Raw genomic sequence first — 12601 nt, 5'->3', positions numbered from 1 at the left:
ATGCACTCATGTACACACTCGTCTCCCTTTTTAAAGTTAATCTGTAGTAAGAAGGGTTTAGTTTAGTCTTGTCACTCTTCCTCTCTTTCCCTTATTTTGGATTTCTCACTGTACAGTAAAGGGAGCTTTAGTTCTCTTTTTGGATATCTCTTTGTAAATACAGACTTCTGTGGCTTTGTTGTGGCTACAGACTTTGCCATTCCCTTTCCATGTACACACACACACACACACACACACACACACACACACACACACACACACACACACACACACACACACACACTCTGGGACATGAAAATGCATGTTTTATGAATGAGTTCAGGCCTCTTGTGAATTTTTAAGGGCTGTGTGACATTTTGAGTGTAATCCCTGAACAGATGGGCTTTCCCAAAAATACACAGACACACGTGTGAGATATTCCTTTCAGTGTTTGCCAATATGCTGCTCTTTAATTACTCATTTTAGTCTGCTTTTGAAGTCAGGCCTATTATGTGTTTGAGCTGGTTTGTTTCATGTGTCCACCTGCACAATGTTGTTGCAGCCTGCTTTACTGTAATGGGTATTACTGCTTTGTCCATACAGGTGATCCCAAAGGACTACAAGACCATGACTGCCTTGGCCAAGGCCATCTCTAAGAATGTGCTGTTTGCTCACCTGGACGATAATGAGAGAAGGTACAAAATGTTTGTCAGTAATGCTAAGGAAAGGCTATAGGGCTGAAACACTGAAACTCTGTCTTCTCTGCTGCATGCCACTTCTTTTGCCTGGACAAAGCGTTTGTGACCCCACTGAATTCTTTAATAATTAAAAATTTGCACAACATCCAATTTGATGCCAACAATTCAAATGTGTGCGTGGACTATAAGTCCATGTTTGTAAGCTGATAAAATCATGAACCGGCCATTGTTCTAGTTGAGTGTATTGTCCTCGTGGCCACAGTGTGCCAGTGTTGCCTGCTTTGGGAGCATCTCAAGTCTGCAGAGACGCGGAGGGGGGAACATGGACAGATGTAGCAGAAGAGGAGGGGTATGCAGCGAGGGATGGGTAAAGGGGCAACTGGATGTGTCTGTGTGTGTTGTTGTGGGTTGTTATGGTAACCCGTCTGTATGTCAGTATCATGTTATGTATTCAGATATGGGCGGTGGTGCTCAGATACATAGCTCAGAAAACAACAATTCTCCATAGTCATCTCAGAGAGAGAGGAATGCCAATTTCTCTCTATCCCTCCCTTTTTCTTACCATCTGCTCCTATTCATTGTTCTTTCACATTCCTCCTTTCTTTAACCATCCTCTTTCCATCCTTCCATCTGTCCCAGATCTCCAGTGATGGCTGGGTCTGGCTCTGACAAGGGAGGGGGTGTGGGAAAGGCTCTCAGGTGGCTGGTGGTCCCGCCCGCCAGCCGGAATAGTGTTTCATTGGCGCGGAGAATCCATTATGCCCCATGGAGAGGAAAACACCGGAGCTTTCCTCTTGGCTAAAACTTCCACTGGGCAAACCCAAAACACACTCTTTCCAGTCTTTCGTCAGCTGACAATTTACCAGGCTTCCTTGGCACTGGCATGCAGGCCTCTGATTGCACGTCAGTGCTTCTGAAGCAGCCCGGAGCAGAGTGCAACATGTGATAGATCTGGACAGTTTGAAAAACCATGTACTTGGGTGGCTGATGTGGCAGATTAGAGTTACACCACAAAAAATATGTGGCAGTAGACCATAACCCATCAGGTTTTAATGTACTCGAGGCCTCTTGGCATGCCAAGCTATGAAATGGCGTCGTATTTGGCCCATGAAACCATGCATGATGTAGAATTTATTCGACTGGCTGTCATGTTTGCTGTCTCGCTACACACAGCTAGCATCTACCATTAATGTTGTGCCCACAGGAATTCGTTGTCATGTCATCTGCGGGTGAACATGCAGCTAGCAGAGCTGAAGGCTCTTAGCTAGTGAAAACCTCATCTGATTTTCTATATTGTACAGTAACATGTCAGTTAGTTGGCTATGCCTTCATCTAACTCTCATCTTGTCTCTCTTTCGCTCTTACAGTCTCCCTCACTCCCTTCTGTTCTTTCTCACTCCACACTCCCAGCTGATGATGCCGGACGGCTGGCTGGTGGCTTGGTCACATTGCGGTTTTGGTGTGGTTGTCGCGCCTGGAGCTCCTACCGACAGAAGTGTATTGATGTATGGCCAATGTGGTCCTGCACACAGCAACCAGCAGGCCTTTGCACATGACTTAGTTGCTATAGAATATAAGCTCTCATTGGTAAAAGTGCGACACAAAACTTTGATGCACTATATCAGTAATCGACTATAGCAGTGTAAATTCCTGTTATGACAGTCAACAAAACAGAAAATCTCAGCTCAGCTTCTGTCGTGGCATTGATCAAGTCACAGTATGAAGTACACTGGCTTCTTTAGATGTGCCAGAACCGTCAAGGACTGACGCACATTAGCAGATGGAGTCTGACTGCACAGTCCTCCCTCTCTGTTTCTCTCTCCTCCCTCGTCCTGCAAACAGCTGGCCATTTGGGTTATCAGATGTTCTTGCACATGTGGTCTCATCGGGATGAGAAGGTAGTGACAGTTGATCATAGCTCTTTGTATGGGCCTGTGCTTGACATCAGGGGGATGGGTCAGTGCATGTGACTGATGATTACATGCAATAACATCTGACTGCTTTCTCCTGACAACTGTTTGGCATTGGCAAATAATTTTTGTACATCTAGAAAATGGCTATTTCATATTTGAGGTGTGTGACAGGGCCAATAGGTGCCTGTGTGTCAAGGAGACACATTGTGTGATTAGTCACTCAGCAGTTATGTAAGCTGAACACCACACGATTTGTCCGCCCATTAGCACTATATTATGCTATCATCCCCTTCAGTAATGAGCAAGAAAAAAAATGAAGCCCTCTTTGTTTCTTCGCTCTCTCCAATGCTCTCTTTTTCCTCTCATCACTTTTTTCTCTGTAGCTCTCTCTTTTTCCTTGTTGTCTTGAGTTACGTATCTGCCTTTCTAGGAATTTAGAGATACTGTAAGCAGTTCATTTTTACTGAGATTAATACCGGACACTAGTTGACAAGGCTGCTTTTCATCTACTTTATTTTTTCACAGCTCAAAGTTGGGTTCCAAACATTTCGTGGTTATTTTAGTCTATTATTGCAACTCTGGAGAGGAGACTCATCGCATGCATCGTTGTAACCTGATGGATATCGTCTGATGTGCGTAAACTGGACATATCAACCATTTTTTCATATTTATATATACAGTATATAGTCTTTCCAGAGAAAATCTTTCAGCAGTGAGGCTGCCCTATCGGTCTTTTGTTGGGGCTGAGATGACTTAGTGCATAATTACAGGGATGAGCCAGACTGGAGAAAAATCATCCAGGAGGGCATCTTAGGACAAGCAGGATATTATTTAAACTAAAACAGAGCGAGCAGCGTGGATTGCGCTTCGATCATATCCTGTTTTGTAAATGTTTACTTCCCCAGCTTCCATTATCAACAATGTAAAGATGTTTGAGTGCATTCTGTAAAGAGAATGAAAACAGAACATGGACATTCAGTGGAAGGCATTGGTTTTCCCTACAAACTAATCTCTCAGATTACCTCCTTATTTATTTTTTTTATTTATTGTGAATCCCCCTTTAGTGCTGCTCCACCTGAGCTCAGGTTGGTGAGAGAGACAAGAAAAGAGGCAAATAAAAAAGAAAGCCAGAGAGATTATTCTTAATATATGAATTCTTATAAACTATAAACAGCAGTTGTGATGGAGATTGAAGGGGGTAAGTTATGGAGAGCTTTAGGAGGAAAACATTTTGAAAAAACGTTGTACTGGTACTGTATAAGGGTGAAACAACCACACTGTATACACATGCATAACCAGCCACACAAATACCACCATCACTACAAAGGAAGATAGGGATTACATTATCATGAGAAACACACACACGCACAAACACACAAGGACATTCCCAAGTATGCATGTCAGACTGTGTTCCCAGTGAAGCTGCTCCAGCTGGGAGCGTGGAGTCTTTGATTAACACACCATTCCATATGTCAAACTTTATGGCCTCGAAGTTTCTGAGCTCCACCAGCCGTGTGTGTGTGTGTGTGTGTGTGTGTGTTGTCCATCTTTCCTCAGCTGCCTGGAAGCAAAACCTTAACACATTTCTGCCTTCTAGATTTCAACTTCACACTGTTTTTTTATAATTAAAAAATTTAAAAAAAAGTTCCACACTTGGCGAGCTGAGGAAGTTATAGGAATAAAAAGATCAAAGCACATACTTTTCTTGTACTTACACTATTTAAAATATATATCATTCAGACTTGTCCTTCAAGACACACATACACGGTGCAAAGTTAGGAATAATAAAGGTTGGGGTTTGTTAGGAATACAAACTGTGAGGGAATGAACATATACTGTACCATCAGGGGACAGTGTCTCTCTCTGTTGATCCTTTTGACCTTGGCTGGTCTCTAACCCACGGTGTGACTCCCAGCAGGCCACTGGGTGGATACCCCAATGCTTTCCATTAGCTGCCATAATGACCTCATTATGATATGCCCACATAAACAGACACACAAACACACAAGATAAGCTTGGAACAGGTGTTTGATTTCACATTGTGCTGAGCCTGCTTTGCTTACACCCAAATCAGCCTGCAACCACCTGTCTCAATACTGTAGTTGTTATCATGTCGACTGAAACTATTATCTCATCTTACCATCTGGATGCATGATTAGTCTGTTTTGGTTTCAGCTTACTAACAGCATTTTCAGTAGATGATCGTTTTCAGATTAAATGTTTTGATAAGAAAATTGATAACAGAAAGATTCAGGTTGCACTGTTTTGCATCAATTTAGATATGGATGTCAAGTTTACAGGCACACAGCCTGTTTGTCCAGGTGCACCCTCAGATTAGATTTGCCAGCCTATCTCCCCACCACTTCCCCCTGTTAAACGCCCATTGCGAATAAGTCTTTTGATATGGTCAACAGTACTATCGCATGTTTAAACACCCATTTCTTTCAGTTCCTACTGTAATAGTGTTTCTTATCTACCTTCCTACTGAAGTGATATGAAATGAGACTTCTGATAGCACCAGGCCGTGTACTGTAATAATATTGGCCCATTTTGGTTAGTTTTTCTGCACACCTGGACAAACGACCTTGATGATCTCCAACTTTGTTTAACGGGACATATGCTCATTTTAAGGTACATTTTTGGGCTGTGTGCATTTCACTGTGTATTTAGTGTTTTGATATTTTCACTACAGTATATATACTGTATATATATATACTGTATATATAGCACCTCAACCTGCTTCATAACAAAAAAAGACATGGAAATTTCACTGTTTACAATATGGGACCTTCAATGTATGAGTGGAATTATGGAGAGAAGGCAGGAAGGAACGGACACAGGAGCAATTCTTTGAGGTCACATTTAGAGAGGAAGAGGCCTCTGGGAAATCTGTCGGAGTTGCATTTGTTTTTCCCTTGACACAAACAAAACACACACAAATAGACATATATATACTCTCATTGAGTTGTGTTCTCCCGTCCGTTTGCATTAGTCTAATAACCTCATACCACAAAACGCTCTCCTGGGAACAGCACAGACACGAGAAGCCCTGCTGTCTGTGTAACCACATAAATAGTCTGGCAGGCATGAGGAAACCCTGTTTATCCCATTCCTTGAGCTGCCTCAGAGAACTGGCGGAGTTTGCAATATTCTAAAATAAAACTGCCATCTGGTAACAGGAGTTGTTAAATCCTTTCAGGTCAGGACCCCGTTGTAAAATCAAGCCAATACTGAACTTAATATTTGATATGTAGAGAACCAGAACCTCAAATAGAAGAGAGAGAGAGAAGTAAAGCAATTGTATACCAAGAAGAAGCATGATCAATACAACTATCAAAATTGTGCAGTTAAAATGTTATAGCAAACGATACAATGGGCGAAAAGATTGTAAAGAGACGCTTACCTCATCCTGCCTGCTTTAATCCTCTAATTAACAAGCAGAGTAATGAGTTGATGAAGTGACCGATTAGTTGACCTCCGACCCCTAAACCCTGACCTCTGCACCTTCCCCACTAGCCCCTGCCGATGGACAGGGAGCATCTTTAGTGTACTGGTGTGTGTGTGTGTGTGTGTGTGTGTGTGTGTGTGTGTGTGCGTGCGCCTGCGTGCGTCTGCGTGCGTGCGTGTGTGCTTGAAGAGGTGCAAAAACAATAATAAATAAGTCAGTGAGCGACAGAAAACTAAAATAAACAAACAATAGCAAAGATCTGCCTCGTCTCGTGTTGCAGCGGAAGTTTATTTAAGGCCTGTGTGAAGGGACAATACAACAAAGAGAATGCGACGTGAGGTAGTGTGCTGTGTAGCCATATCAGATGAACACAGCTCATCATTATATCTGATAGCTCGCCCATTTGAATCAGGCACCATATCAATAGATGTGGAACTAGAGCTCTGTGCTCTGGTGAATGGGTTCATATTTGAACCATCATCAGGCCATCAGTGTAACCTCCCCCAGTTCATAAAAGTATCTAATTTTTTTGTAAATTATGAGGAAATACACAGTTACAGCCACGCACTAACTACATCTCTATTAACATCTGTGTACACAGTGACACGCAAAGTGCGTTGTTACCATAAAACCAGCCCCTAGGGGGTGTTTTTGTCACAGAGAACGCAGATAATTGTTGAAATCTCTTTAGTTACTGCTTCTGCTAAACAACCCCACTAGTCCTTGTACTGGAAACAAATACATACACACATACAAGTACAACATTATACACGTATATGTGTAGACACTTGTCTTGCAGACTGTTCTTCCTGGCAGTAGAAGGAGAAACAGGATGTAATGGCACTGAAAGGGAACCACCAAAATCTCGTTTTCTTGTGATTTTGGAGTGACTATTTAGGAAGTATCCTGCAGCTTCTGTAGTGTGTCTATTTATGTGTCTTTTCTTGTCATTGAGAGGAGCCATTTCTCTGTGTGTTCAGGTGGAAGACTAGTGAGGATGTTGATGATTGTGTTTTATGGCGGGCTATGCAATAAAAGCATGACCAAATTAGCAGGTTTCTGTTGTGTGTTGTTTAGTCTATGTGGTTGCGTGTGTGTTTGTGTTTCCTGTCTTACTGATTCCCTCATTGACTCTCTGTGTGTTTTCATCCCTGTTCTTTCCTGAGAGCGTGGTGGTCCTCTTTTTCCCCTTTTCAGAATTCACTCTCTCTTTTTTTTCTCTTCCTGTCTTTCTCCCTCTCTCAGTCATGCAGGCTCATTCACATCTACATCCACGCTACCCTTCAGTCCCTCCCCCACATTCATGTGCAGTCTTCTCTCTCCGTCCCCTGCATGGCTTTGTGCTGTTGCCACAATGCCAGAGGCCAGGCGATGAGGTCACTCTCCACAGGAGAGCGGCAGGCCTGACTGAATCTCGACCATCCCCACCACCATCCAGCGCACAGGGGACTAACAGGCCATCAATGTAACCTCCCCCAGTGAACTACATCTTTCCCTCAGCTCAGACAACTTCACCTTTACGCCCATGCAAACCACACGGCACGCACGCAAACATATCATTTGCACAAAGTTCATATCTGTACATGTATGCATGTACAGGCTGAATGCTTGCAAGCTTGTACAGATAAACACAGTACATACATGCACGGCGACAAGTACACACTGTTACACACACAACTGCACAAATAGCTGGAAACTTTTGTCCTCTCTCATACCCTCTGCTGTGTTTCAACCTGTCCCCTGCTGCCTCTTCCGCCCCCTGTCATCTTTCTCCATCCTTCACTCCATCCATTTCTCCATCCAAGTCTTTGGAAAGTAATGAGTCATGTAGTAGTGTCAGTGTCTTGGGTCCTTTAAGAAAGTTGTATTCCCTCCAAAATGTACCCCAGAGTCCGTGCAGGACAGTTTTCCAGCTTACTATGATTCATCCCTGCCTTTTCAGCTGCTTATACAATCAATGTGAGTCTCAGTGTGTGTGTGTGTGTGTGTGTGTGTGTGTGTGTGTGTGTGTGTGTGTGTGTGTGTGTGTGTTTGTGTGTGTGTGTGTGTGTGTGTGTGTGTGTGTGTGTGTGTGTGTGTGTGTGTGTGTGTGTGTGTGTGTGTGTGTGTGTGTGTGTGTGTTTGTGTGTGTGTGTGTGTGTGTGTGTGTGTGTGTGTGTGTGTGTGTGTGTGTGTGGGTGGGTGGGTGGGTGGGTGGGTGTGTGTGTGTGTAGTAGTAGTAGTAGTAGTATACTGTTTAGGACTCACTCAGGGTGTGTGATCCTGGACAGTGCCACGTTTCATTTCATGTGAATGAATATGTAGAGTAAATGTGCGAGTGTGCATGACAGTGACTTCCTAGCTAGTGTTTGCCCCTGCTGTGCGGACATGATGTTCCTGCAACCCTTCAGTGCCTTTATAGCTCATCCAGGCCCGAAGCACAACCCACACACTGACCACCACACATTAGCCGAGGGACAGAGCAGCCCAGCGCCCTGCTTGGCCCATGGCCTCCTATTGTATACATCCCGTCTGCTTTGTCTATGCTACCGTGATAGGTTCCAGGGTGCAGGCACAGACAACAGTTTTGTTATAGCGTGTTAATTCTCCCATGACCTCCTCGTTGGTTCGTGGGTGTCACTCTGGTTGCGTTTTCATTTTTAGAACTCTAGATTAGAGGTGCTTAGCCCATTTCCATGCTTGAGAAGTTTGAATGAGTGATGTCTCAGAGAGCTTGTGTTATAGAATGTAGGCCATCATAGAGCAATGTGGCTTTTCAGGTGATTAGACTAATGCTGTTCTCTCAGTTTTCTAAAGTACATAGAAGTGGCTCAACTGACAAGCTCTCAGCTGTACGGCTGCATGATTGATTGAATTTGCATTGATGTACGATTTATATCTGTATTAAAACTGAAAAATTGAAAGTGAATGATAGACAGGAGAGAAATGGGGAGTGAAACTTTAAAGAAACAACAAGAAATACACACAGGCAGATTTTAGGGGGGGGGGGCAGCTCTTCAGTGATGATAAAAAGGTAAAAAGTCACTGCAAGGCTTGATCATTTTCAGTGGTTTTATTTGTGGCTAATGGATGGAAAAATCAGATTGTTTATTGATTTTTGGTTTACAAAAACAGTCTATCCTCCCACATTTTCCTCAATTCAGTGTGTTACAGACCAAAGGAAGGGGTTTCTGTTTTGTCTTCTATGTTGTGATAGTGTGATGGCATGTCACAGAAGTCTAATTTCTTACTTCTTAAGGTCTTCCATCATCAAGGAAAAGGTCTCACTAGTTTGGATGAGCCTTTCCAAACTTGCATTTCAGGTTTATACTTGTATTTTGGGTTTCTACAAGAAGATATTTAAATTCTTTAATGTTCAAAAAACACATTTATTATGTGTGAATATACCTGTATTCACCCTCTGTCTGAAGGGCTTTGTTTTAGCACCTGTCTCTTTAAGTCCCCCCTCCTGAAAAAGAACAATCTCCTCTGATTGGTCAGAGTGTCTCTGTCATTTGCAGCTGTGCTCCCGGAGTCTCTGCTCTGGGAATGACTGCAATTGCACTGTAGCGGCATTTTCTACTTATATATAGTATAGTTGTGACATCACCAGTACAGAAGTCCTGACAGCTCGTTTATAGGCACGGTTTCGGATTACAGACTGTGTGCATTTCACTGTGGATTGACTTTACTTTCACAGTATTTATATAGCACCTCAACCTGCTTTATAATCAAAAAAGACATTGAAATCTCACTTTTTACAATATAGGAATTTTAAGTCATAATCTGTGTAGAAATACTTTTCAGACCTCCCTTCTGTAGATTTGTTCAAACGTTGATACAAAAACTCAGATGTGTTCAAGTGAGATCCAGCGAATTGCTATGCATTGTTGTTAGAATTCAATTTCCAGTTAGCAATTTGCTAACATTAGCGTATTCCATGGTGTTAGCACATTATACACAAGGTGCTAGTTGGTTGCTTGACACTGTCCAGGTCTGCAGGCTGTGTGTCTGATGAAGCTGTCTGTTTACAGCAGGGAAGGCCTTACGTCAGTCAGATGTCAGCTATTGAATGTCAACTATTTCTCTCTCCTCTATGCACCCAGTGAACGTATTACCTCACTGCCCACAGCACTAGTTGTCGGGGTTTATACACACACACAAACTTGGTACAGTGTACAGTTCTAGCCTAAAGCATTTCCACAGTGGAAGGCTTGTCCTTTACTTTTCTCCATCTAGACATCTACTCATCCTCCCCTCCCTCCTCCTGGGGCATTTTCAGAGTTTTCTCTCTGTCTCAGTTTCAGCGTATATGTGTTTCAGCGTGCATTTATAATGTGCTGTGTTGGGTAAACACCTCTCAGGTTTAAACCCCAACAAAAGACAATTTGTGTCCCGATCAGCTTCTCAAATGCTTATCTTGTTCTAGTGCTTGTCTTCTGTGAGCTGGAAATGGGGGAGGGAGGAAGGGGAGAGGAAAAGACATACCTGCAGGACAGCGGCATGTCTTGTGATGTTCAGCGACATGTCAGGATATGTGCTTGTGTGTGTGTGAGAGAGAGAGAGAGAGAAAGAGAGAGAGAGTCAGATTGACAGAGGGAAGGAAGGAGAAAGAAAAAGAGATGCAGAACTTTTGGCACCTGTACAGGGTCATTTTATCTGTATTTAATATATTTCTGTGCATTCAGTGGAATTTCTGTTTATCTCTGCACGAGTGAGGAAGAGAATATTTCTCTCGCTCTCTTGCGCTCTCTCTCTCTCTCTCTCTCTCTCTCTCTCTCTCTCTCTCTCTCTCTCTCTCTCTCTCTCTCTCTCTCCGTCTCTTTACCTCGTTCCAGTGACACGTCCCCTGTAGACACATCAGAGAGGTAGAGGCTTAGTCCTGTCAGCGCCTGATTCAGCCTGACCCCTTTTTTCTCTAAGTGGAGGAAGAACTCGCTTTTTCCTGTCCTGGGGCAATACACATCGATAACAGAGGGCATTAGGAAAGTGTGAAAAACGCACAAGTCCTGAAGTGTGCTCTAGATGGACAGCGGGAGGGAAACCAGTTAAAGTGGGCAGTGTAAAAGATAAGTTTAGTTAACTAAAGATGATCAACAGCATAGCAGCCTGATTCCCGTACTGAGCAAATGCGAGAAGAGAAAGGGAGAGGAGAGAGTGGAGGGTTGGACATGTTTGCAATGTTTTGAGGCTGACATCATGGCGTGGTGTGTGTGTGTTGGATCATCAGGTAGACCTGTAAAACGTCCTTGTCACACTCAATGCACACAGCAGCCTGAAAATAGGGAAGCAGGGAACCTCTATCCATGGCACCGGAAGGCAATGAGATTTGGCTAATAGTCTGAATCAGAATAATTTTTATCCCCGTCCTTAACCCAGCTCAAATCCTAAAAAAAAAGATGTATAGACATCATACAGGAGAGAAGGAAAGGATACATACAGTAGGATACAGGCCCAGAAGTAACCTTAGCTACCTCTACTGTATTACAGTTTATTTGCCTGAAAAAATGATTCAGCTATTATTTGCAGTAGAGCATACAATCATCCTATGATTTTAAACATCAAAGAACCTGATGAGGCGTATATATTTACAATCTAGATCATGTCAAAGTATTTGGTGTTTGTTCTCCACCCTGTAACACATCCTCACTTCTCCTCACATCCACCTATCAACCGCTCCCTCTCTTTTCTCACTCTTTTCCTCCTCAGGCCGGTCCTTTCTTCCACTGCCATGCAACTCTGTGTGTGTGTGTGTGTGTGTGTGTGTGTGTGTGTGTGTGTGTGTGTGTGTGTGTGTGTGTGTGTGTGTGTGTGTGTGTGTGTGTGTGTGTGTGTGTGTGTGTGTGTGTGTGTGTGTGTGTGTGTGTGCCGTTCCAAGCAATAGTCACAGCAGGAGAATTAAATTGTACAAGACTGATAAAACTGTTGGAAATTGTTGTAAAATAGCTTTTTGGAAGCTTGTTTATGCGAGCAAGTACATGTATTTGTTTCAAGACCCCTCCCTCCGCCCAGTCTGCTCTGATTGGTCAGTGCTTCCTGGTCTTCCACATCTGTGCTCTGCAGCTCGGGAATGACTGTAATGACACTGTAGCAGTTTCTCAATAGGGGCTTTGTGCATCTCTTTGTGGATTGAGCGTTTTGATACTTTCATAATATTTATGTTGCACCTCAACCTGCTTTATAATACAAAAAATACTTAATTTGACTAGCTCAATCTGGCCTTTCAACAGCACTGTGCTCTGCTCTTTTACATTCACTTTACCTTCTAAAGCCTTCTCGTTGCCATGCCAGCCACACAACAGTGTAAGGAAAGCGCTGATGCTCTAGGTACTGAGCATGGTCAGGAGGTGATAAGGCTGGATTGCCCTCTCATGAAGTTGGCATTGGCAGGCTAGCAGAGTCCAAGGTGACAGTTTCAGTTCAGTGGGTAGTTCAGTCAGCTATTTTATCTCCTTTAATTAGGCTCAAAGGTTTCAGGAAAGGTACAGTGTAAATTAATCGTTCCCTCCTTCTCTGTTTCAAGGTATTGCTTTTGTTTGTTTGAGTCACTGTTTATTTTTGTTGCGGCTCTCGCCGTCACCATA

At 43.2% G+C, this 12601-nt stretch overlaps 1 protein-coding gene across 1 annotated transcript in view; it reads left to right on the top strand.

Moving 5' to 3' along the window:
- The window catches only part of prkar1b (protein kinase, cAMP-dependent, regulatory, type I, beta), a 65311-nt gene that overhangs the window by 19901 nt on the left and 32809 nt on the right, over positions 1-12601 (top strand). The window contains exon 3 of the mRNA XM_083930896.1: positions 583-674. Within this exon, the coding sequence (XP_083787022.1) occupies positions 583-674 (92 nt within the window). The remainder of the gene's footprint in view (positions 1-582; positions 675-12601) is intronic.

The sequence above is a fragment of the Echiichthys vipera genome, assembly GCF_963691815.1.
Source record: "Echiichthys vipera genome assembly, chromosome: 17".
NCBI classification, from domain to species: domain Eukaryota; kingdom Metazoa; phylum Chordata; class Actinopteri; order Perciformes; family Trachinidae; genus Echiichthys; species Echiichthys vipera.
The sequence above is the reverse complement of the archived record's forward strand: the minus strand, read 5'-3'. Positions and strand labels throughout refer to the sequence as shown.